General features: G+C 35.9%; 1 protein-coding gene across 2 annotated transcripts in view; it reads right to left on the bottom strand.

The window, feature by feature from the left end:
• USH1C (USH1 protein network component harmonin) overlaps window positions 1-25,786 on the bottom strand; it is a 54,335-nt gene extending 28,549 nt beyond the window's left edge. Inside the window, exons 1-15 of one of the 2 annotated variants that reach the window (XM_087921018.1) lie at window positions 25,510-25,786; window positions 20,873-20,940; window positions 16,533-16,676; window positions 15,524-15,662; window positions 10,548-10,656; window positions 10,206-10,230; window positions 9,899-9,956; window positions 7,926-8,029; window positions 6,890-6,974; window positions 6,723-6,782; window positions 5,415-5,471; window positions 4,099-4,241; window positions 2,579-2,644; window positions 702-826; window positions 59-135 (exon numbers count right to left, since the gene is read on the bottom strand). In XM_087921018.1, coding sequence (XP_087777144.1) covers window positions 59-135; window positions 702-826; window positions 2,579-2,644; window positions 4,099-4,241; window positions 5,415-5,471; window positions 6,723-6,782; window positions 6,890-6,974; window positions 7,926-8,029; window positions 9,899-9,956; window positions 10,206-10,230; window positions 10,548-10,656; window positions 15,524-15,662; window positions 16,533-16,676; window positions 20,873-20,940; window positions 25,510-25,545 — 1,296 coding nt within the window. In that variant the 5' untranslated portion in view covers window positions 25,546-25,786. The remainder of the gene's footprint in view (window positions 1-58; window positions 136-701; window positions 827-2,578; window positions 2,645-4,098; window positions 4,242-5,414; window positions 5,472-6,722; window positions 6,783-6,889; window positions 6,975-7,925; window positions 8,030-9,898; window positions 9,957-10,205; window positions 10,231-10,547; window positions 10,657-15,523; window positions 15,663-16,532; window positions 16,677-20,872; window positions 20,941-25,509) is intronic. The other variant, XM_026706456.2, reaches the window with a different exon arrangement.
• Between the last annotated feature and the right edge of the window lie 828 nt (window positions 25,787-26,614).

Below are 26,614 nucleotides of genomic sequence, written 5' to 3'. Positions count from 1 at the left end.
CAAGAGGGATAGTGCAGGCAGTAAGAAAGTCAAGAGAAGTCAAGGTGCTACAGCAAACCTGTTGGCTTTCCTTCAGCTTCAATCCAGTTGTATCATTTGATGTGGACTGATCAAATGCAGTTTCCTCTACATCTACTTGAGAAAGAAAGGAAGAAAGAAATAAAGAAAGAAGAAATGACAATTCTTGGGGCAGGAGGGTGGTTCTTATGAAAGAATTAGAATCAAAAAGTCTGTGAAGAATGTAGGCATATCTAGGAATAAGATGAGCCCTGTATTCTTTCATGCTTTTGTTCTATAAATGGATGGTTTGTTCTGGGGTGCCATGCAATGCCACTATAAATTGACCTGAAATACCAACCATTTATATATCCCAATATCAGTTAAAATGAGTCTATGTATTTGGACCCAGAAATATGGATTTCTGGAAATTATTTCCTATTGAAAAGCAAAAGAAGACTCACTCATTCTTCCTTAGTTTATTGTATTTTTTTTGTTTTCCTCCGAAAAAACCTTCAGAATGCACAGCATTTAATCAAAGTAACACAGAAAGAAGAAAAATCAATAACTATCCTGGAGATTCACTTCCACAGCTCAAATTTCTGGCTTCTCCCCATGCCTACAATTTTAGAAATATACTGTGCTGGAATTAATGAAGCACATTTCTTACACATAAGAATACAACTTCACAACATCTTACTTACATCGATGTTTAGGACGAGGTGGAGAATGTACTTCTGCAGTTACAATTTTGGCAGCCTTTAGAGGCTCTTTATGACCCCAATCTTCCTCCCACTGCTTTTTGAACTTCTCTTCCTCAGCCTTTATTCTGGGAAAGAGGAAAATATTGCTCCTTTAGAGAGTGTAGGGTGAAAGGACATGATACAGTTACCTTAGTTTAGATTTATACTAAATATAATCTAGACTTAGATATTAGTCAGTCTCTAGACAAGAAATCAAATGGAAGCATTCCTTGTTTATTGTAAACTATCAGGAGACTTAGAAAGTTGGTAATTAAAACATTAACAACTCAATCAATATACTGTATAAAGCAACTATTTTGAGCTTCATGACAGAATAAAGTTGTGCTACAAACATATCAAGCAAGACTGAGTTTATTTACTTTATTATTTATCACTTATAGTTAACAAAAATGTCAAAAGCATATCAAAATAAATCGTATAACACAGCCAAAAATTAAACCTCTCCAATCCTTCTCGTTTCAGAATATGCTATTTAAGTAGGTACTTAACTTTTCAGTTCAAAAGCTTGAACTGTGACTAGGTCTATGATAGAAAATGCCAAGCTGCTTGGCCTTTGGCTAGTTTTTAGTCAGAACAAGAAAGTGAATTTGCAATTGCTTTTTTAAAAAAATAACTTATATTGTTATGGTATTTAGTGTTTATATATGTCTGTACTGCTTAAAATGCATCCCAAAGTAATTTATCAATAAAAGAGAATATTTGTAGTCTAGGGTTGAAATGAGGGGTCCCTAGTGCTCTCTGAGCTTAGTTGTTTGCCTGCAGAAATTTCTCATTCTTATTTGTCAATACTTCAGGTATAATGAATTCAAAAAACTCAAGTGAGAAGCAGCAGAGATATCTATTCCAGGCAATCCAGCATTTTTAATGCATAATTAATAATAATTAAGTGAAAATGGCATTTGTTAAAATAAAATCAAAACTGACTTGCAGAGAAAGAATACATATAATGGGCAATTTATCATAATGATCCCAGTGGGCACTAAGAATACTGAGAACAGTCCCTCACTTCCATTTCAGATCCAATCTTGGTAATTTTTCTCTGCCAAAATAAATTCTCACAGATTCTCAGAAGAGGCTCTCTGCAGTGCAGACAATCAGACTGCAGTGAAAATGTCCTGCAATTTGAGATGAAGAACGATCCCATATGTCCCTCTACAGAACAGCTTAGGATCTGTAGAAGTGGCCAAAGGTAGATATTTCCTAAGCACACTTCCTTAGTCTGCCAAGATCCCAATGTGGATCATACTCCTGAGACTAATCTATGAAAAGAGAAAAATGTGTGTGGTGGACATTTTCTTCCTCAAAACTAATCATTACTGTGAAATATTTGGCACAGTAATGCCACAATTCTGCAGGGGGCATTTTTGGATGAATTACAGTCACCCTTCTCTTATCTCCTTCCCCTTAAACCATTCTTATACCTATTTACCCAATTTTAATCCATTTTAATTAATTAATTTTGAAAAGCATCACTTCACACCATTATTACTCTGTTGGGAAATTCAACAGATTTATCTGAGGTGGGGATCATGAGCCAAAACTGACTGGTGAGTTGGAATTGTCCATTTCCTGCACCATTTGAGAAGAGGTAGAAGGCATGGACGACAATCTGGTCTTCAACCAAATAATTCTTGACCTGTCAGAAAGAATTGTTATAGCTCATTCAAAGAGATGTTTCTACCACTGGTGATTTAAATGAACTTGAATGAATCCTAGATGCCTTTTTGTCATTCATAAAGTCATTGTACCCTTTTAAAAACAAAATATAGGCATGTGGACAACAAGAGGAAAAGGCATGCATGAAAGAATGACTTAACTGTTCAATTTCTTTACGATATCGTTCTTCTTCCTCACTAGCCTTCTGTGCAATCTCCATTTTCCGCCTAGAAATATATACCCCAAATGAAACTATTGAATGATACTTAATATATAAAGTCACAATCTGTCGATAAGCTTGTTCTATTGTTTGATGGGTGGACATTATACCCTGAGATAGATAGCTTTGTGAGATATGCAACACTTCTCTATCTACTAAGAAGCTAAAGTTTTATTCCTTCTAATTCTTTCTGATTGACAAAGGTAACTAGTAGGATTGATACACATTTGAACTTGGGCATTATTTACAGACATCCTTTTATGATTTGAAAGTGGCTGAAGGTGATGACTGAACTATGGAAGCCTGATGTTTAATGCGTCTATTTTGAGGCTATTTCCTGGCCTTTTCAACAGGTTCGAGCATAAACAGAAGACATTTCTTCTGAGACTGTCTCAAAATATTTTTTAAAATGCTCACTTTGTTTTAATGTTCCACTTAATTGCTATTCCAGGAGTGCAATATTTCATGTAACATTTATTAGTTCATTTCACTCTTAGTTGTATTATGATCTCAGTGCTTTTCTTTGTGTTAGTTTAACAGAAAAAGACAGATCTATTTACAAACATAATTTCAGTTTATTTATTTATTTTTTGCAATGCATATGGTAGTGGAGTCCAAGAAAGCTTTCCTGGTTTTGTCATGCTTCTCTTCAAGAGTACTTAATGATGAATGGTGACCATGACATACATTGGATTCTGACAAATAGCGAGGTAAATTTCTGATTGGTCAACATTTTACTTGATTAATGGTGGATAAGCATGTAATTTAATTGCACAGAAAGAACATGCTATTGTATCACTTTGAATGTGTCTGGTGCTAATATGGCTTCCAAAGCTGACACTACCTTCTTAAATCAGAATTCTACTTCTGCTATCATTATATTTTGAATAATAAAATGTAACTTTGTTTTATTGATTCTTCATTGGCCAATTCCACTTTATTTTTAGGCTCTTCTAGCATCATCCAGCCATTGTAATGGCAATATATCATAGGGAAGATAGAAGATTTATAATATCTGCTATAGCTATAGGACACGGGTCAAACTCGTGGTGCCATGTTGCCATCATGACATTTCATGACTCTTTCCCCATTCACAGAGCTGGGGCGGGCATGGCCTGCGGATGACATATCTGTCCTGTGGGCCAGCAACTTGACACCCCTGCTATACGATATTATAAATCCCTAGTGTGGAAAGTCAGAAAACAGCTACAATCATTCTCTTTTATTAATAATCATCTACTCCTGATTAGTTTTGTAATATTGCCTTTTGACAAGAAAATGCTTCTATTCAAAATTAGTCTTCCTATGTAAGAAACAGTAATGCTAAATTATCATGCTATATGATCACTGAAAAGTTCTAAAGCTTTCAGAAAAGAAATCAAGTTAACTAAGTTTTGATGGTTACACCAATCAGCAGTTACACATTATGACAATTCATTAATATATGAGACCCCTTCTTACAGTTTTTCTTTTTCTTGTTGTTCTTTCAGGATTTTGTTAGTTTCCAGGGCAAGCCACTTCTGACGCATTAACTCTTGGCGCTCCATCTCACGGTTATATTCTTCCCTTTGCCTCTCTTCCTCAGTCATAAACAGTTCCTTGCCCTAAACATTGTTTTAAATCCCTGTTAATCAACTTAGTCAGTCAACCATCATAGTAATTAACTTGAATGTTTTGAGAAATAATATATTTTGCAATATTTTCTTCAGGGAAAACTCTGCAAAACTTAAAAGACTTATTTTGGAAATAAACAAACAAAATGTGAATATGGGAATTTGATAGAACGGAAATAATTTTAAACAAATAGCTGTAACAAATATAAAAAGAAAAACACTGGAAGCATGTTATGGGTGTAGTTATCCGAATTCTGTTCTTATTTTTATGTGTGCCATTGGGGCCCAAGCCCTATGTTTTTTTGAATCTCATTTGTAGAAATTTGCATTTGAGAAGATTGAAATCCATTTTAAATTATTTTAGAAACACGATTGTCTCATAAATACAAACCTGCATGCTTTTTCATTTTACTCCTGTTTATTGTGGTTGATTACCTTTGAGTTATATTCTCACTTCTATTTTCTGGTAACTGTATATCTTTACACTGAAAGGTGTGAACACAACACCAGAGGTGTTATACATAGCTAGTGATAGAAGCAGCCTCTGTGCCTGAGCAGTGATCCAAAACAAATGTGAATGTATGTCTAGAATTAGGGCAGGCATGCTGTTGTTTGCTTTGTTTTTATCTTTTTGAAATGGATGATAAATTGTAGCAGAAGCTATTCAATTTCTACAAGCATTCTCCTTGCATTGTCCCTAGACTGAGCTTCTACTGCAATTTATCATGTTTCAAAATGATAAAAGCAAATTGAACAACACTGTGCCTGTCATAATTCTAGAAATGCATAACACAATAAAATAAGCAGAGAAAATAATACTGAATTGGCAAAGATGATTAAAGGTAATATTATGTTTATAACTTCACCAGCCTGTAGTTCTATATCGATTTAGCCTTCCTGTAAGCCTCCTTACATTTAATACAACTTACTTTTAAGTAGATACATACAGATTTGTAATGTTAAATTCCTTAAGCTCAAGTAAAATCATTTAGGATAGTAACTACATGAACTTGGAACTAGGCTGTATCTTCCACCCACATTTTCTACTTTGGGGGATCCCAGGATATGTGCTTTGAGTGTGTTTCATTTCTTACTGCTGCATATAGCAGCCTTTTCACAACTTTTCACAAGTCTTTTGCTGATTGCTATGACATTAATACTTACAGCTCCAGTTACAACAGTGATTGTCAGGGTTTGACTGCTTTTCAACACCTTCACAGCCTGGGAAAAAAGAAAGAAAAAAAAGGGAGGTAATGACAGAAAACTTAAAATGTAAAATCCAAATATTGTAAAAGTCTACAGGACTAACACTACAGTTAGAATGGCTTTTTATTCTTCTTAATGTAGTATTTTTTCAGTTATTATTCTAGAAAATAGGGGAACCTAATTCTAATTTCAGTCATAAACACTGCTGCAAAATATTTTCTTTTCAACATTTTTTTCAATCAACATGATACAATTATTTTAGGAACTTTAAACATTTTTTTTTTATTTTAACCACCTAAAGATGGTTTTTCAGTTTTGAAATGTGGATTGAGTATTATGCAATTTTGTGCAGAATACAAAGGGAATAATTCCCAAGTCAATATGTTAAGATTGCAAGTGTATAGAATTTTTTGACAAAGTTGACATGTCTTTTTAAAAAATAAATTAAAATACATTTCCCTAGTTCAACATCTTTGGTTAATTTTTATCAGATAAAATGTAAATGGTAGATATAGTGATGTGGTAATCAATCGGCTTGAATCAATCAGTTGTATATTTATATTATATTTTATTCAAAGGAACATTGAGTAATTTATTAAGTTTATATGCCATCTGACTCCCAGTTACCCTGGACAGTTTTCAATGGTTAAACATCTAAAAAACAAAAAACAATATAGTAAACATAACGTCAGGCCCAGAAATAATATAATATCAATTGAGTCCAATCCTTCATTTGCTTGCAGCTAAGGCACAGAATTTTGCCATACTAAAGTTATAATCTTCTAATCTACTAGAGATACTAATATATGTGAGAGATTCTAAGGTATGGCTATCCTAAACCTCTTCCTTACTCTTCCTCCATCTTGGGACTGTGCAGTCTCTTAATCTGGGCCGCTCTCTGGGAAAGTTCTGCATTATCAAAACTGTCCCCCATTGTTGCTGCAGGTGTACATTCTACTACACATAAAACAGCACAAGACAAAGGAACATCAAGTCCAGGGGGGAATATAAACCAAGAAAGGGCCGTTTAATTATAATCTCCAAAGGCCTCTTTTAGGCACTTTGAAATCCTACTATGTGGGAACTATTGAATTTTGGGGGAACTTTATACCCTCTCCCCCAAGGGCAGGTACTGCTACAGAGAAGGTGAGCTTCCAGTCCTGATAGCTGCTAGATTGAACTGCTTGGGCAGATACAATGGGAAACAGGAACCGTCCCTGAAGAAACAGGTCCTATGTCATGTAGGGTCACTTGGGTTTTAATTACCTCCTTATGATCAATGTTAGAGAAGTCTGTACCATTTACTTCAACAATCTGATCACCAACCTAAAAAAAACAATCAACAAAAGTGCTTAATATTAGAGAAAAACTATTAGAACTTCTTCCAAATTAAACATTTCCATGCGATTAGATTTAGTATGGTTTATATTCACCTCCAACCCGACTTCAGCAGATAAAGAATTTGGTTTAACGTTGCTTATGAAAATGCCAGGTTTTTGGGTAGGGCCACTGGAAATACTGGAACAAAACATGAAAGAAATAAAATCACCAATTAATGGCAATAATATCAAGAATAGACTAATCACATTCCCCTCTCCCCATTCTTCCTATATACCAAATCTAATCTGGTAGGTTGGGGATTTTTCTGAGAAAGGATAAGAAAGCAAAATATTCGCTTTCTTCATTTTACAATACATTATAATAAAATGAAGAACTATTGTGTTGTTTGTGTGTTTAAATAAGGACTACAGCACACAAATGTTTTGCTTGCATCTCTATCTATGATTAGGACAAATAAATTCAATTAAGAGAATTGAAGTATTCTAATCCATATGAAAAGAAAACTACTTTTACAACGAAGTGACTCTTTTAGTTCTTTTCAAGACATATATCAATAATTAATAAAAATGTCCACAAAGATTCACATGCCAAAGAACTAAGATGCCAATCCAGAAGGCAGGCATGATATTGGTAGTTTACCTCTGCTTTAGGGCTTATTAATTTGTACTAGCATTTTGAACAATAAAAATGCTAAAATCAGTCCTTTTAATACTTAATTATTTATATGTGAAAGCAAAATACACGTTTAACAGGGCTGTGCAGCACTTCATATTCTGATCCAAAAAATATTTTGAAGTACTAGTCCAGGCCTGTCACACTGGCGGCCCACAGACCAGATATGTCAAGCACAAGCCATGCTCACCCCAGCTCTGCAAAAGCAAAAAATGTCATGATACATCGTGATCTGGCCCATGATGCTATCAAATTTGACACCCGTGTACTAGACTATGAACACAGAACTCTTCTGTAACTCTCTGCTTCTTTTCCCAGAGCCACTTCAATGCCTCTTTTTGGAATCAAATCCAAAGCTCTGCACAAGTTTAACTGAAATTAAATGAAATTAATGGCTCATTCTTACTCACTACAATTTCTTGGAGAAACAAGTGACAAGAAAATGCTGTAACTCACCTGCATCCCATGCCCTTTGTACCTATTAGGCTAATGAAAACTTTCTTTTCTTTATGTTGTTTTCCTCCGGATGATGCAAGACCTGCAATGCTGTTTTGGCCATCCTAAGATAAGAGACAACAGGCATTCTGAAACTGCAATTAGTTAAACAGAGAACTAACTTCCATTAGTTAAACAGAGAAGTTATTCCACTGCCTCCCTCTCCCAATTCAAATGGAATCTAAGTTTCATAAACATCTGCAATCCAGGATGAAACACAAGCTCTAGATGATCTGTTTACTCATATTGGAAAAGTTAAGCTGAGATTAGGAGAATGGGGCAGTTGCCTAAGAATAAGGCGGTAATAACAACTTCATATCTGTTCACCTCTGCTGGAGAACAGATGTGCATGTTCCAGATAATCTGCTTCGTATTACCAGGGGAAGTTTTTACCCCATCTTCTTGCCTGAACTTATATTCAGCTGCAACCCAGCTGGTATGGGGGCAGATCATTTTCACCTCAACCACCAAAATGCCTTAGGTTGACCTTTTTTTGTCATTATCTCATATGGTGAATATATTCAAATCCTAAAATACCTCTCTTAATGGAACTGAATTAAGCATTTATAAAAGGGAGAAATTAGCAGATTTGGGAGGGTCTTTTTTTGTTTTTTTGAAAACCGAAAACAATAGGGGAAAACTTTCCCAAAACAACAACACAAATCTAGGGAAGTCTGAGACTATCCAGAGAGGATGAAATGCTACCTGGGATGGGGTTGGGGTTATGGAAGGAAAAAAAACTATGAATGGAATTTGGAATGGAGTAAATGGCGTAAAGAAAAACTGACTAAGGTCATTCAGCAGAGCATAATTTGCTGAAGCTCCCATAGATTACACACATTACATAGATATGTTGTGATGTGATGCTTTTCAGACTAGGATCATTATCTCTCATTCAGCGATCAAAGTAATTCTACAGTCTTAGCCTTTCGAAATCTCAAAAGTGGCTACGTTAGGTATTTCTGAAGCATCTTCAAAAATCAAAAGCCAAGTTAATACATATTGTCATAGGTATAATTGCTTCCACAAAAATGATATCATATTTGATATAACCTGTAAAGTTGAAACCTGGATATGTTAAGCTGCTTTATTCTGCTCCATCCTGTCACTTTAACCATGTTATCAGTCCTGTGGGTAATAGTCAGCTTTGCATGCCCACTGCCAAAGTCAGTTATCAGGCTATATTTGTGGGAAAGATGAATCTTAAGGGTTTCTACTACCTAATCTTCATTTTAGTGTTCATTTTAGCTAATAAAACTAAAATGGAGGTTTCTTTCTCTTTATCGTTACAGTGAGAAAGACTGGTTGGTCAAAAATTACTTTAAAGCCACATCTTCCCATTCAGTCTTTTAGCCATTATATTTAGTAAGCGTTTTCTTCAGCCAGTGCCAAGTTCTCCAATCTGGGCACCCTCCAGATATTTGACCTTTAAGTCATATAGAGGTCCAAATACTTGGATGGCATCTAGATTTGAATGGCTACAACAGACTAGGAGACAAACTAGTCACTTAGCAACAGACATTTTATCAGGCTATCTTTACAGCTTTCATCCCAATTAGTTATTCTTGTAATACCCTCACGTTTTTTTTAAAAAAAAAATTAGGAGTTGGTTGCAGAATTTTCATTGCCCCTCCTAGTATTTAAATTGTGTAGATTTCAATATGAGGGAAGCACTGTCTATTTCTATGAACCTGTTAATTGCAACAACAAAAAGGTAAGCTGTCACTCAGTAAAAATATAGATATATATCTGCCTCATCCCATTAAACAACCCAGCAGTTCCCAGGCATTTTTGATATCAACTTTTATCAGTCCCAATCAGTGAGTCCAGTGGCAAGGAACATGAGTGCAGAGCATCTGTAATGAGGACAGGTGTTTTAAAAAGAATTTTAAGACCACTGGATATAATTTGTGATAGCTGAATGGGCACCTTACCCCACGGTCAGATACAAACTGATCTACGTATTGCCACTTGAGAGGCTCCTCTGGGGAACTAAAAGAAAAGATATGCAGATGACAAGATGTAAGATTGATATGTTATCAAAATAAAATCAATGCCTATTAGGTAACTTATTACTTACCTCTGATATCTGTATTACAACATGTATAAAGCTATGCAGTTTTTTTAGTTTTTTGTAGGTGAACTTTTTTTTTAACAAACTGAAAAATACAACTGAAAATTACTATAGTACGTACCATCTATACTGTACATTAAAGATACATTTTCAGAAAAAAACATTACCTTTTGAAAGGTATCATCCCGACATCTGCAATAAAATTGTATTTAAAGGTGATTAACAAAATGCTCAGATCTATCTTATCTAATTAACATAAAATTTTGGCAAGTATATCACATATCAGTTTGATCTAATGGTTATGGCACCAGGCTAGAAACCAGGAGACTATGAGTTTTAGTCCCACTTTAGCCATGAAAGGTGGCTGGTTGACTCTTCCTCATCCCAATCCATCCCACAGGATTGTTGTTGTGGTAAAAATAGGAGGAGGAAAGAGTATTAAATATGTTTGAGTTACCTATAAATTAATAAAGGTGGAACAAAAAATCTCAAAGCAAAGGTGTACTTACGTCTCACTTTTATAGATACTGTTTTCTTTGTGTGTATAAGATTGATGACTTCTTCATGAGTGCATGAAGAAATAGAGTAACCATTTATTCGAACAATCTCATCTCCAACCTTAAATAAAGAGGAATCAACCAATCAAAACTCAATAGCACATTTCAGCAGAAGTATACAGTTGCAAATCATCCTTGGAAAGAAATTGCTTCTGGTACAGAGGGAAACACTTTCTATTATGAAATGGATAGAATGCGTAAGAAAAAAAATGGCAAGCCACATAAAGTTCCTTAAACATGCGGTAGCTGATTAGGTTAGCTGAGAAATAGCTAACTGGCTCTATAAACCTAACTTTCATTCAATTTCTTTATAGTACATTGGCCGGATCCTGGATGTAAATGAAAATTTCAGAACATAAAATGGCTGCCATAGCAGGGCCCACTCTTTTCAATAGATCTGCCATTGTGGTTGTGCCTTATAAGTTATCTAGCTTTTTTATTCCTTTTTGTTACCATACAAAATGTAAAGGCAATACATAGCCAAGAGTCAGGGAAGACATTCCTAATCCTTGGAAAAGGTATCAATTAGATACTATTATTGATAACTCAATTGTGATTTTACAAAATTTTAAAAAGTGCTGTTACTGACAGATGTTGGTGGTGAAATGATATCTATCAAGTCATAAACAAATGAACATGACTGAGTGAATAAAGCTAATAAATACATTTATTTACTAACTAACACAAATTGAGTTTACTCATGGACAATTCCATAAGAAGCTACTCATTCTATCTTATCTCTTCCAGCTCCTTTCCCTCCCATCACCATACCATTAGCCAAATATGTTGAGAAGAATACCATGAGTGGTAAACCAAGGGTTGTAAGTGAAAATCAGTGAAAATCACCAACCCCACATTCCTAATAATAGATGGACTGACTATATCAAAATGACTTCCATAAATGGAAGATACTCTTCTATTACAGAAGGATAACACTAGAACCCTGCCACAGGTTCAAATATTTAATTATAATATAGATTTCATTTTTTTCTGAAACAGTAATATTTTTCTAGGAAAAAAAAACATCGACTTTCTCTAGAAAATGGTGAACAGTACTCTCAACACAGCATTTCCAAGAAAAGTGGACCCTATTGAATGGAGACAATCTACAACAGCATAATGCAGTAATGGCTAACCTTTTTAGCCCAAAGCGCACAGGCGCGCATCCCCAAAATGCAATGTGCGTGCATCCACGCACATGTGCCCTGTCCCCATGCATGTGCATGCATCTCCTGCACATGTGTCCTGCCCCGTGCATGCACGTGTCTCCCACACATGCCCCTAATGCAAGTGACCCCCCATGTGCCGTGCTTTCCATGCATGGAAGGCAGAGACCTGAAGACCAGGTGGCCAGGTACGTGCACATGCGTGGTGGAGCTGAGCTGGGGTGATGGCTCACATGCCCACAAAGAGGGCTCTGTGTGCCGCTTGTGGCACGTGTGCCATAGGTTCACTATCACAGGCATAACCCATCCCTTTAAGTTAATGAATAACTACATAATAGGCATGGATTGCAAGGGAGCATGTATGTTCTAGTAATTTCCTGCTGCTGAGAAAAAGCTTCCGAAGAGTGGACCTTTGTCTTGGCATTCCATGCAGTAAAATGTTGGGATCTCTTAGTTAAAAGATACTTGCGTTGATACACTGCTGGCCATGAATACAATTCATTGTATAAAAACTTTTCAGTATCTTGGGCATCACGTGGAACTTCACATGAAAGCTGGGATGCAGGTGACTTAGGAATATGAATTACACAGAGTAATTTTGTAAGTTATCCTGATGCTATGTAATGTATTATTGCCCCTGACTCTGCAAATATCATTTCCCCATGCCCACTTTTACCTCAGGAAACAATTATTGGTCCCTTTTTATTTTACTTGTTCCTCTTCCTTCTTATCTGAACCTCCTGTCACCCTTAAGTCTTACTATAGCTATTTTTTCCACCAATGGGGCCTAAAACTAGTAATTTTCAAAGCTTGAAATCTACTTCACACTTTTACATCAGAGCTAGAATACCTATTACTTAGACTTGCTTATTTATAAAACCCTGACATGCTTGTGCTTGGAAATAAATTGAAACACAAGTAATTGTGCAAATATGAATAATATATAATCCTTTAAAAATTGGGGAAGGTTACAAAGTGCAAAAAGAAAGGAAAGCATCAACAGAAGATTACTATATGTTTTACAAATTCAACATTTGATTTAGTCTTACTTCATAGCTTGGCAAATTCACTACTGTATAATTCACTCATATTCTTTAAATATTCTCTCAGGCATAACTCTGTTACAGTTATGCAACCAATAATTTGGAAGACCTATCTTCTTGTTGATTACTTATTTATTCATGTTATGCAGTTATTTAAGCCCAAAGGGATCTGCTAGAATAAATTGGGTAGCAACTATGTAGGTCATAGAATATTTTAGTTTAGATTCAAAGTATTATTTGTGGACCAGACTGAAATAATGGAATGAACAATTGGCTCCATAAACTTTACAATGATATGATTGCTCCATCTACTGGGCAAGACTGTTATTGCTATTAAGCCTCTTCCCTACCATCCTCATCCCCTTTTCTATTAAGCACAAATCTCTAATGAGGAAATGTGATGCTATTATTAATTAATTTAACTGTAAGTTGCCCAAATTCACGTCAATTAATTCAGATCAAACTGAATTAATAAATAAATATGCCCATGGTTACAATGACATAAGGCAAAGCAAAGAGACATTGCACTTTCTAAATGAATACGAGTAGTCCTCGAATTAACAACAGTTCACTTAGTGACCAAAGTTACTAACGGCACTGAAAAAGAGACATATGGCCAATTTTGACACTTAGGACTTTTGTAGCCATGACCATGTGATCAAAATTCAGAAGCTTGGCAACTGGTTCATACTGATGACTGTTGCTACGTCCCAAGGTCATGTGATCTTCTGACAAGCAAAGTCAATGGGGAAGCCAGATTCACTCAACAACCATGTTACTAACTTATCAGCTGCGGAGATTCACTTAACAACTATGGCAAGAAAGGTCATAAAATGGGGCAAAACTCACTTAACAAATGTCTCACTTAACAACAGTTGGGCTCAATTGTGGTTGTAAGTTGAGGACTACCTGTATCCTGTGGTTCAACAATGTAATCATTTAATAAAGGCAGACAAACTAAGAATAATCTGTCCTTGTTATATTTGGATAATAGTTTTGCTACCTTTTAAAGGTTATCCTTCAGAAGCTAATTTTGAAAAGCTCCCACTCCACACTTTGACAACTTTTTTTCATGACTGTAATCTCTATGGTTTCCTTTTTTAAAGAAAGGACATTGGTGATGGTGGTGCTGATGGTTAAATTGCTATTGCAATCATTATCGTAAAAGAAACAATGAACAAGTTTGAATTCTCAGGTGTTTTAGAATGGAGGGAATTATAAGATAGAACATGCCTTCTTTATGTACAAAATTCTATGTCCAAGGAAATACTTTTAGGAAACATTTTATGTCTTGTATTTTCAGCATGTATTAAGCTGCTTGTTTTATCACTAAAGAACTATGGGGCTAAAAAGAAAAGTATTAAACAGAAAATGCTTTGTTTTGACTTTTGAAAACAGTCTCTTTACTAGCTGGACTATAGGAAGCAGAACTGTGGTGGTTTCAAATTTTCCATTTTCTCATTTTGCTGTACTTCTATTATCCATAATAACTTCCAGCTCTTTTTAGCCCACAACATCCTCAAAGATATCTGTATCCAGGAGAATAGGTAGAAGAATTTTGAAAAGGTGAATGACATGAAAAGGCTAAACAATATCCATTCAGGAAAAAAAAAATGAAGACATCACAGGAAAATAGGTCAGAGCTAGAAATGTTCCTCAGTTACAAATATATAGGCGGGTAGTTTTTGCGGTATAGAAAACTTTTAATTTCTCACAGAGGAATCAAAATAGTATGGAAAAAAGAGAAGAAACTGATATCTTGACTACTCATTACTTTTCTCAGACCACATTTTTTCCAGCTTAGAAAATGTGTGGAGATTTAATGAAATAATGCAGATGGATGAAATTTCAGAAGCATTTGGCATTATCATGAGACAGCAATTTAGAACAATGGGCCTCCTGTCAACTTCTCTTATTTACTTGTTTTCAGAAAGTTTCAGAGATGTCTCTGTTAGATTATTATGAACACAGTTTATGTTAATACTTAAAATCACATATCAGCAGAGTCTGTTTGCTGCAGATTTCTAGAAATTTTTGATGATAATACAAGGAAAATTTAATATTTGTTCATATGCTTTCTATTTAAACATGGATTTTTTTGTTCTTTTGGGCTTTTCTTGAGTTAGTTTATAATATATAATATTCATGTTTTTTTAAACTATTCATAACATAAACGTGTGTAAGTTTATAAGCGGTTGCTTTCATGTTATAAACAACATTTGGGTGTGCTTCTCCTTTCCTCTTTGTGTATATAAAGATATAAAGTTGCAAATACAATGGTAACTTTTGTATCTGATGGTTTAACTTTATTAACATAATCAAAGGACCTTTTATAATCATTGAAGTACATATTGACTTCTTTTTGATACTGTTTGGCTTTCTCAATTATTTAGCATAAGCAATATTGTCTCTTGTTCCTTGGCCTTTACTAAACTCAGATTTGAATATCTGACATCTTCTTTTCCATATAGGGCTCTAATCTGTGTTGGATAACCATTGATCGCATTTTGCCACAATGTGAAATCAAAGATATTGCATGGTAGTGTTTAGTACTACCAATTTGTTTAGTATGCATTCTTTTTTATTGGTATGTAGAGTGATCTCTTCCAATTTGTTACAATCTTTACAATTTTTTCTTCTGATAAGGATTTTTTCTTTCTAAAATGCATTTTGGTTACGGTAGCTGCAAGACTATTAGTTATATATATTTTTTCCTCACCTGAAGTCCAACGTTGTCTGCTTGTCCTCCTCTTATTAGCTGTGAAATAAACAGGCCACAAGCAAATTCAGCACCTCCTCGCACACTTATTCCAAGGCCTTCAGGATGCAGACGATCTAATCTCACTTCTTTCAGTTTCCTGTGAAAGTTGTAATAACAATTTGGCAACTCAAATAATTAACAGTGGCAACATAAAAGTTCCTAAAAATCAAACACACCTATTTTTTCTTTGTAATTGTAATTGTTTCAGGCTTTTAAAGAGTATGAGATATATCACTCAAATTTCATTATTCAGGCTTTCAATTTATTTTATTTTATTATTTTTGGGAGCTCCTATGCTAGTCCAATCTCATTAACTTGTGGCAAGGATACAGAAAGTTATCAACAACTGTTTCAGCTCTTGTGCTGCTAGAGAAAATTTTTATTTAGCAAACATATATATTGCAAAATACTTTCTTCTTCGTGTTGATTCATATTTGGCTATTGATTTCATTATTGGATGATATTTAAAAACACACACACATTTCCCAATGTGGTCTAGTCATTACTCTTCACCAGATCTCCAAAGACAAAACACATTCATTTAACTGGGTTTTTTATAGGAGCAGGAATAGATTTGAAGGAGGGAAACTCCTTGTTGAGCTGTTAATGCGTTTTTCAAAATAGGAGCTTAGTGATAAGAATTTCAGCCTGAATTTGGATTTTGGTAGAGTTTAATCTGATGATATTTTGCAATCTTTTGTGAAGTAGATGGTTAGCAGGGGGAAGAGGCAGCTAAAATCTGTCATCCTATTTTATGGTCAGGAAAAAAGAAGGAAAGGTCCTCTTAGTGGTTCTATACTTTATAACAAAAAAAAAAATAGTTATTTGAAAAGTGTGCTTTGGTGGTGAATGAAGGTATACAGAACACTGTTCAGAATGACCATATACAGTGTGCTCTGAGTTTTTATGTAAGAATTAGCTTTTATATGCTTTTTTCCAATAGTCAAAAGATATTGTTGAACCTTACCTTGTTCGTTTAGGTGTCAACTGATCATATTCCACTTGGTGTTTTAATGGGATAAGAGGGCAAATGGCCTCAAACAATGGTAGTCGACTTGGTTCATTGATTACATACTTCAGATCACCAACCAGCACTGGAAGATTCATTGATCTACAGAATTTGGGAAACTTGTGTTAGTCTGTCTTAATAAAGAGCTCCCCCATGCACTTATAACACATGACAAAATGTCAAAGTAGGTGATTACTATTTTTAATAACATTTGTTACTTGGAAAAAGGGCTACCATACTTCTGATTTTTGGATCTATAGAATGAAATCGTGAAAAGGTATAGAATAAATCTACTGATAATGTATTTAGCACAAAATGTGGTATTGGCTAATAACCTAATATATACCTTTTCTATTTTATTAAAAAAACATAGGAAAGCCTTAAGTGATCAAGTTACTGATGAGCTGCAGAATCTACCATCTATCAGTTCATCTTATAACAACTATGGTATGCAGAATATCAAGTTTTAAATTATAAGTAGAGTGAATGGTAAGAATTAACAAATGAAACTAAAAAAATAGATATGTTATATGAAATGAAATAGATCTGATTGAATTGGTCAGTGGAAACATGGATGATTTACAAAACTAGTATGGTATAGAGAAGTACTACGAATGGCACTGCTGTAAAATTTAACTACTGTGTATTTCTGTTTCCATATCTCATGTCTTTTTTGTTTAGCAGTTAGCACTTTTTACTCTTCTGCACCTTGCACAACTGCTTACTCAAAGAGAAATGTATTTATTTATTGTATGGTACACTCAAAGAGGACTAGCAGAATATGTATAATATTATTATATATATTTTTTTTCTTAAGTTTTCGCGGGTACTTACATATATGGCATTCAGCTTTGTTCGGGTATTTTCCCACGTCACTGTAGTTGTGCTTTTAAAGTTGTAGCAACGTTTCGGCAGAATCTCATCTGCCATCATCAGGCTTCTGTATACACTATACAGAAGCCTGATGATGGTGGATGAGATTCTGCTGAAATGTTGCTACAACTTTAAAAGCACAACTACTATGACGTGGGAAAATACCCGAACAAAGCTGAATTTTATATATATATATATGTGTGTGTGTGTGTGTGTGTGTGTGTGCGCGCGTTCATAGATTTTCACGTGTACAGGTATGTAGATATATATATATATATGAAGAATGACACCAGACCCACACCCATGAGAGCCACACAAGATGCCACCACCACACTTCCATGTAGAAAACAGACTCACACCCACCCAGAAGATGAGACACGACCACGGACCAGAAGCCGCACTACAGCTGCATCACTACCCGCTTCAAACCCCTCCGAGCCATACATGAAGCAAACTGACACCCACCATGAAGATGCGGCATGACCACGAATGTGAAGCCAAACAGCAGGATCACAGCTCACCAGCTCAAATCCCCCAGCAACTAAGACTAACCCGAGCACAACCAAGCCCACACCTGAACAGAATACGCCTCCAGCCAATCAGAACACGGCCAACCCCCTAACCAATCAGAACACAGCCAAACCCCCAACCAATCAGAACACCCCCCCACCCAATCAGAACACAGCCAAGCCCCCACCCAATCAAGTCACACCCCCACTAGCAGTTAAAAGGAAGAAGCAGCTGCAAGCTCACATCACTCTGAGAAGCACAGAGCCGAAGACAGAAGCCTGAAGATGATGAATGAGACTTCATTGAAACATTGCCTAGATACTACCAACCTTACGCAGGAGAAAACCCGAATAACCAAAGATCCAAATATATATATATATATATATATATATATGTATATATATATATATGTGTGTGTGTGTGTGTGTGTGTGTGTGTGTGTGTGTGTGTGTGTGTTTTCTGAGGTTCTCGCGGGTATTTGTATGTGGATCTTTGGTTGTTCGGGTTTTTTGATTCGAAGATACTTCGAATCTTACGCGGGAGAAAACCCAAACAACCAAAGATCCACACACACACACACACACACACACACACATGTATATATGTATGTATGTATATGTATATGTACCAGCTCAAATACCCCAGCAACTAAGACTAACCCGAGCACAACCAAGCCCCCACCTGAACAGAACACGCCTCCAGCCAATCAGAACACGGCCAACCCCCCACCCAATCAGAACACAGCCGAGCCCCCACCCAATCAAGTCACATCCCCACTAGCAGTTAAAAGGAAGGAGCAGCTGCAAGCTCACATTACTCTGAGAAGCACAGAGCAGAAGACACACACCTGAAGATGATGAATGAGACTTCATCGAAACATTGCCTAGATATTTCCAATCTTACGCGGGAGAAAATCGGAATAACCAAAGATCCACATACAAATACCATGAGAACCTCAGAAAATATATATATATATATATATATATATATATATATATATATATATATATATATATATATATATATATATATATATATATATATATTTGTGCTTTTATTATGTGACATTTTGGCAGAATCTCATCTGCCATCGTCAGGCTTGTGTATTGGGTTCTTTTTAATCTTGTGTGTCAGGCTTGGCAGCCATTTTTTGTTTTATACACACACACACACACACACACACACACACACAGAGTATATATAGGGTATGTGTGTGTCTGTGCATGTATGACTAGTGAAAACTAAGTAAAATGGAAAGTAATGTAAATAAGAAAGAAAGTAATGTGTAATTTAAATTTCACTTATTTCAATGCAAAATAAATGCAAGCAACTTTCTTTGGACCCAATCACTTATGTAATTATATGGTTAAACTAGAAAGATATTCTGATCATGATAGCTGGAAATCCTTAAAGGCATAGTATTAACCAGGTTTGGAAAGGTTAAATTTATTCTGTACTGCCTATTCATCTATGTAAAATGTATGTACATGCATGTTGGTACAGTTATATTATATTATATATTTTTGAGGATTAAAGTCCATCATGGGGTAGGAATCTAAGTTTCATTTGCCTTGGTATTATGTCATTAAGTATCCCTTATGTAAAGCATAAATTAAGACAGAATCCAATATAGATCCAGTCCTGATCAACATAATAAAATAAAAAGTATTAGCTTTAAAAGCCTTGGCAAAGAGACGCCCTTTAAGAAGAACCAAATAGGATAAGGCTAGAAGCAAAAATCAATGGGGACTAACATTGTCAAAGGAGTTAAAAATACTGAAATTTCTCTGTAGGAAGCAAAGTACAGCTTCTTGCAGAAAGAGTGAATTCTCTCCCACCTTTTGTGATAGTATATATTTATTTAATTATCAATAATATTTCCCAGTATAGGGTAGATAAGTATTGAGCTAAGAAAAGATGTTTGTATGTTCCTCCCACATTTTAAACAATTAACTGATCAAAATTCTTTCTTCTCTAAACAGCTGCAGACCAGCCTTTATGAATGGAGAAACAATTAAGCAGTCTCAGGGGAAATCAAAATGAATTAGTAGCCAAAACCATGCCAAACTATATCTTTGGGGAAAAATCACAAAGAAAACAGCCAAATATCATTCTGCTGAGATGGTACAAAATAAACTGTAAACTTCACTCACCTTTGAATTCTGAGAAATATTTCCACTTATTCTATGCAAAACAAAATGAGCTCACATCTATTTCAATTATTAATGAGTAGAAAATGAAACTATAATTGTATCTTATTTGTGTTGAGAAAACAAAGAAACAGAGCAAAAATGGAATACGTATTTTCTTGCTGAATGAGATCTGCGTCACTATTATTTAAGTTATATGACACTTTAAGGATAAAATTATTGTTTGCATATGTATGTATATGTATACATTTAAACATCATCAGCATAATCATTTTATATTTTTCATTTAATGCCTTTGATGTCAATGCTCACACTATTTGAAATCCTTCTCATACTGCTACATTTCCATGTCCATATATATCTGCTACTTCAAAACACTATTCCATAGATCCAATTAAATTAGTTCTGAGCACATGAGCTCATATTATAATGTTTTTACAGACCCACAATTTTTATCGAAATATACTGGTGACTTCATTGTAAATGCATAAATTCAATACATTTAGATCTACTAAAAACTATATACAATAGTTTAACGAATAAGTTAACAAATGGATTATATTTTTCCCAAATTATCATTTTCCTTTTAGTTAATAAAGCAATTGTTCAAGTAGGTGTTTGATGTTCTTATTAAATACTTTTAAGATTTTACTAGCTTACTATGAGTTAAAATAAAGGGATTTCCCCCCTATGTACCTCTTATGTCCAGCCATGTGCAAAGACACCACAAAAATAAAAGCAGTAACTATAACACAAAAGACTTACTGGTGGTACATCCGCAGCACATCATACAGATAATCTTTCTCTGCTTCATTATCAATTAAGAGGTCAACCTGAAAAATGAAAAATTCCATTATAATTCTGTTCATAAATAGGAAATGCTGAAGATTTTCCCTCTACCATTAATCCCGAAGCCATTACCGTATCTGATTCCCTTACCTGATATTGACTAAATATCTGCATAAATATTTTCAAAAACCGTTTAGGCCATTCACTAAGGTAGCCCATGATAGCAAATGCCACTATGAAGGACTGGGCCGAAACCAGCTATTCACCGGCTTCTCTGAATGCAACCATCTTCCTGAAGATGTGCAATCAAGTAAATTATTCCACTCCACTTTGATATTGTGTCTGAGCTTGCTGTTAAATAGTTATCCTTTCTTCACTCTCTGAAACAGCAGGTTCAATTCACCTCATGTCAGGTTGCAAGAGTTCCACTCTACTAACTGTTTCTAAAATAAATAAATAAAAACCTTACAGAATGGCTTGCTTCTCTGGGTATTTTTCTGAAACCGGGAATTTCCACGGTCTACTCATTTCTGTTAAAAGTGAATTATTTGTGAATTTTGCTGAGAGTTAAGTGGTTATAATATAATTTAAAGCCACTTAAGAGAAGAAGATACTAAATTGCTTTATGTTAAAATCACAGCATGAGTCAGTAATGGAAGCTGTTACAGTATCACTCCATTGTGTTTTGTGTCCCGGAATGTGGTCAGTTGTTTTTCAATACAGCCTCATCTTTATTTTTTCTTTATGTATACTGAGAGCATCTGCACCAAAGACAAATTCCTTGTGGGTCCAATCACACTTGGCCAATAAAGAAGTCTATTCTATTCTATTACAACCATTCATTAAGTGACTCTTCAAAGTTATGGCCCTGAAAAAATGATGTACAACCAGTTTTCACACTTATGACTGCTGCAGCATCCCCATGGTCACGTAGTCAAAATTCGGGTACTTGGCCACTGTCATGTATTTATGACAGCTGTCCCGCCTTAGGATCACTTGATCACAATGTGTAACTTTCCCACTGGCTTCTGAAAAGCAAAGTCAATGGGGAAAGTCAGATGTGCTTAATGACCTCATTATTCACTTAAAACTGCAGTAATTCACTTAACAACTATGGCAAAAAGGTTGTCAAATGGGGTGTAAAATTCACTCAGCAACGGTCTTGCTTAGCAATTAGAATTTGGGGTGCGATTATGGTCATAAGTCAAAGACTACCAGTATTTGACCTCATCTTTTGATTCGAGGCCTGTTTCCATCAGTCTTTTGTTTTTTATTACCCTTGTTTTGATTATGGTGTTCTTCAGACTGTGTGAGAACTTTCACATCCAGATTAACATAGCTTGAATGGGCAGTCTAACAGTCTTTGGTGTAATACACCTTAATTAATATTCAGGTCACCTGAAGACCCCAAGGTATGTGGTTATATGCATAAGTACTTGCAATAGCAGCACTCTAAAAAAGTAAACGGTTTGCATACAAAAGTATTGTAAGAAATGTCAACCTAAAGAAAAGTAATCTGCAATGCATACTTACTCTCTACTGATATTTTTTATTATTTGTCTTGATAGGATGCCAAGAACAAACAAATAATTAAGAATCACTTGTCAGTATTTCATACAGTATGATGAAGGCAACACATTCCTATATATTAATAAAATATTTACAAGAATCTGAACATATTCAATGTCTTCAGAATATGCAATAGTAAATAGAACATAAATTTACAAAAGACATTAGCATTCCCTATTGCATCATTTTACCTTTCTAAGACATTAAAATACATAAAATAAAAACATAAATAATGATGATGAATTCCACATTTGGAATCTAAAGTTGTTCCTTTAGAATCATATAAGTCAATAAAGTTTGTTTAAAAAAAAGAATCATATCACCTTTTCCATCTATGACCTTAGACACTACATTGGCACAAAATAATTACAAATAATTGCTTCAAATAAATTTGTCTAAATTTCAATCTGAAATGTAATAACAAAATTTAGCCTGGATAATACTAGACTTTTAATTTTTATATTGAATTCTTTGCTTTAAATAAAAACTTTCCTTAGAGTCAGTTACTGAAATACTGAAAGTATTAATTTTTTAAATTTAATCCTGACAAGTGTTCTAGGTATCTGAATACTAATGCTAATGAAGTAAGATTCCGAACAGAAATAGACTGTGTTCATACAAGAAGTTTAAATAAGCAAATTAAATTTCAGTGATGTATGAGTATTATCAACACAAAAGGTCACAAGTACAAAGTACATGATCATAAATATATTTATGCACATGGTTGAAATGTGTCTGTTGCTCCACAGCTAAATGTTAATAGTTCTGAGATACAGACATAATATTAATTAACTGGTATCTTTGGTAAAGAGCTGCACAAAGCATCTTACCAATTTCTACTTCAAGGAACTCTGAAAATTTGGCCTAATACTATACTGGATATATAGTGTAGTAGCATACCATAGTGTAGTGTAATATAGTACAAAACAGTGTAGTAATAATAAACTGGATGGGGGGCATGATGGCTCAGTGGCTAAGATATTGAATTGAGATGCTCAGCAATTAAGATGCAGGATCGAGATCCAAGTGCCATGCAACAGGGTGAGCTGCCATCCTCGCCCCAGCTCCTGACAACTTAGTAGTTCAAAAGCATGCAAATGCGACTAGATAAATAGGTACCACTACAGTGGGAAGATAACTATCATCATTCTGGCCACATGACTGTGGAAATATCTTTGGACAGGGTTGGCTCAATGGCCTTGAAACAGAGATGAGCACCATCCTCTATAGTCAGCAATGACTAGCAGAGTAAAATCCACAGGGATTTCTTTACCTCTTTTTTGCTATATTGGATAATTTAATTCTTAGGTTTAAAAGACAAATGATGGAGAAATGTTTTGTTGTATACGAGGAGCAATCCTAAATACTTTTTACTGTAACCAAGTTCGCTGAAAGATTTATTTTGATTTTCCTCTCTAGATATATTTTATGCCTAGGAAAAGGAGGAAATCCGTGAAAAATAATTATGCCATACAACTTGTATTTTAAAATAAACAAGAATGACTTAAAATCATAGCATAGATATCTTCTGAACGTTTTCTAGATGAAAGAAGTACTGAATATGGCTTGGAACAGTGTTTTTCCAACTTAGGAACTTTATGATACATGGACATCTTAAAGTTGCCAATTTTGGGGAAACTCTGGCTTAGTGGTTGTATGTGTTCTGTCTGAAAAATAAAGGGGGCCAAAAATTACAGTCCCCCATTTTTTTCCTCCCCAGTGTTGGAATTTGGTAGCTTAAAGGACAAAACAAAAGATCTGCTAATGCCATACAAACTCTTTTTGGCATCCATTTCACTATGCAACATTCATGAGCCTCCCCAATGGACTTTAGCCCTACTTACTTAGGGCGAGTTTGGCCCCTAGCATACCACACAGAGCATGGTGTGATCCTTCAGCCAATGCAACTTCCACACCCCTATTCTAGACTGCAACCACCATCTTTTTAAGAGGAAAAAGAAATGTAAAGTTAGCACTTTTACAGTGGAACTGTTTTGAATAATATTCATGATTTGTACACTGCAAAAGAAGGACAGCTGCATCTGAAACATACTTGTTGGGCAAGAAGGCAACTGTAAGCCAACACATCAAAAAGGTAGACTAGAAAAAAATTCCTTTTTTTGGGGGGGGGGGGAACCTCTTAGAAGTAGCAAACATACATTAGGAGTGAACAAAACTGGAAATTTCAATTAGTCATCCCTTCTGCCCTCCATTATTCTCCCACTAAAGAAATCACATACTATATTTGAAAAAGACCAATGAATAAACAGAATTTTGTCTTTCACCCACACAGGCTTTTAAAAAAATGTATTCAAAGAATGTTTATAAAAAGGTGAGACACGTCTTATCGCACGTTGCGTTAACTTGCCATGATTGTCACTCCTTTTCTTATTCTTCTACGAGAATACAAAATAAAATGTATAATGCAAATAGGCTTTGCGAGTCTTTTGCGCGCCGGCAAAGACGTGCTACAAGGAGAAGGGAAGGCAAAAAAATAAAAAAGAAAAAAAGAAAAGAAAAGAAAGAAAGAAAAGGTGTTTGAAGTCTGTTCCTTTTGAGCGAAGGTAAGAGGCACCCTTTTTAAAATAAGGATGCCTCCCGTAAACTCATTTCCTCAACTTGACACTGCCTGAACTAGTTCCCCCCGCTACTTCGAGAGGTATATTCAAAGGGGATCCCCAGGTTGGGCTGCACGCGTGGATTTCGCAAAGCAACCCGCGGCCCGAGCAAAGGGTTTCTCCTCTCTCCTCCCTTCTGTCGAAACAACTGAACCCAATCCCCCAAATTGGAGAGTCACCCCCCGCGTTCTGCCGAAATAAAGTTTCCATCTCCCCCCGCCTTTTCTCCTCATCCCTCTCGGCCAAGCCCGAGTTAATGGATACCAAGAGTCCAGAGTCCCAGCAAAATGTCTCTTTCTCTTCGCTCCGTCAGCCGCCGCCGCTGCCGCTCCCACCCCGCGCATGGCCAAATCGTGGAAAAACCGGACAGGTCCCGCAGCGCCCCGGGGATCGTTTGGCGTGGCGTTCCGAGCGCTTCCCGCTCACCTTGTGCCTGAATTCCCGGGCCAGCTTCCTTTCCATGACAAAGGGAGAGCGACCTTCCCGAGGCGCTTTGCTTCGCCTAACCTGTCCCTTGGAGCGCCCACTGCGGATGCGGTTTCCTCCGGGTCCTGGAGGAGAGATCAAGGAGCAAAACTCTGGACTACCGCTAGAAGGCGCGGCATAGCACCGTGAGAAAGGCGGGCGGACGTCAAGGAAGGTCAAGAGGGAAAGGAGGCGTTTCCCTCGTTCACCTCCTCATCTGTCCTGACTTCCCTTTTCTTCCAAGCGCTCTAACTTCGCTTTAGTTCCCGTGGCTGGAGATCAACAGACGGCAGCGTCTTGTTGCACCAGCCCTTCTCCATTTTCTCTGTTCGTGTTGTTTTTAACACATGGTAACGGGTCTTTTTTTTCCAAGGCTGAATTGGGTTGAAAAACGGTGACTTGAAGGAAATGTTTACTTTTTACATGAAAAAGCCAGGCAATAAAATTTCAACTTTTAAGGTGCACAGCGGAAGGGGATGACTCATATCTGAAAGTAATTTCATTTAGATGGTGACAGTAGAACATGTGAAAGTGCAGAGTTTTCTGAAAAGTTTTGCATGAATTGGGGAGAGACTTGGTTACAGGATTTGGGTTTGGCTAGTCTAGAGAAAAGAAGAATTAGGGGAGACATGATAGCAGTATTTGATGGGCTGCCACAAAGAAGAGGGGGATCAAATTATTTTCCAAAGCACCAGAGGGCAGAGCAAGAAGCAATGCTTGGGAATTAATCAAGGAAAGAAGCAACTTGAAATCAAGGAGAAACTTCTTAACAATGAGGACAGTTAACCTGTGGAACAGCTTGTCTTTGGGAATTGGGGCTTTTCATCACTGGAGGTTTTTAAGAAGAGACTGGACAACCACTTGTCTGAAATGGTCTAGGGTCAGGGGCTGGACTAGACTTCAAGGTCCCCTTCCAGATTCTATTCTATTCTATTCTATTCTATTCTATTCTATTCTATTCTATTCTATTCTATTCTATTCTATTCTACCCTACCCTACCCTACCCTACCCTACCCTACCCTATCCTATCCTATCCTATCCTATCCTATCCTACTCTACTCTACTC

This window comes from Pseudonaja textilis, chromosome 1, assembly GCF_049901715.1.
Source record: "Pseudonaja textilis isolate UNSWEBS1 chromosome 1, rPseTex1.2, whole genome shotgun sequence".
Classification (NCBI taxonomy): domain Eukaryota; kingdom Metazoa; phylum Chordata; class Lepidosauria; order Squamata; family Elapidae; genus Pseudonaja; species Pseudonaja textilis.
Note: the sequence above shows the minus strand (reverse complement) of the source record. Positions and strands in the feature narration are given on the sequence as shown.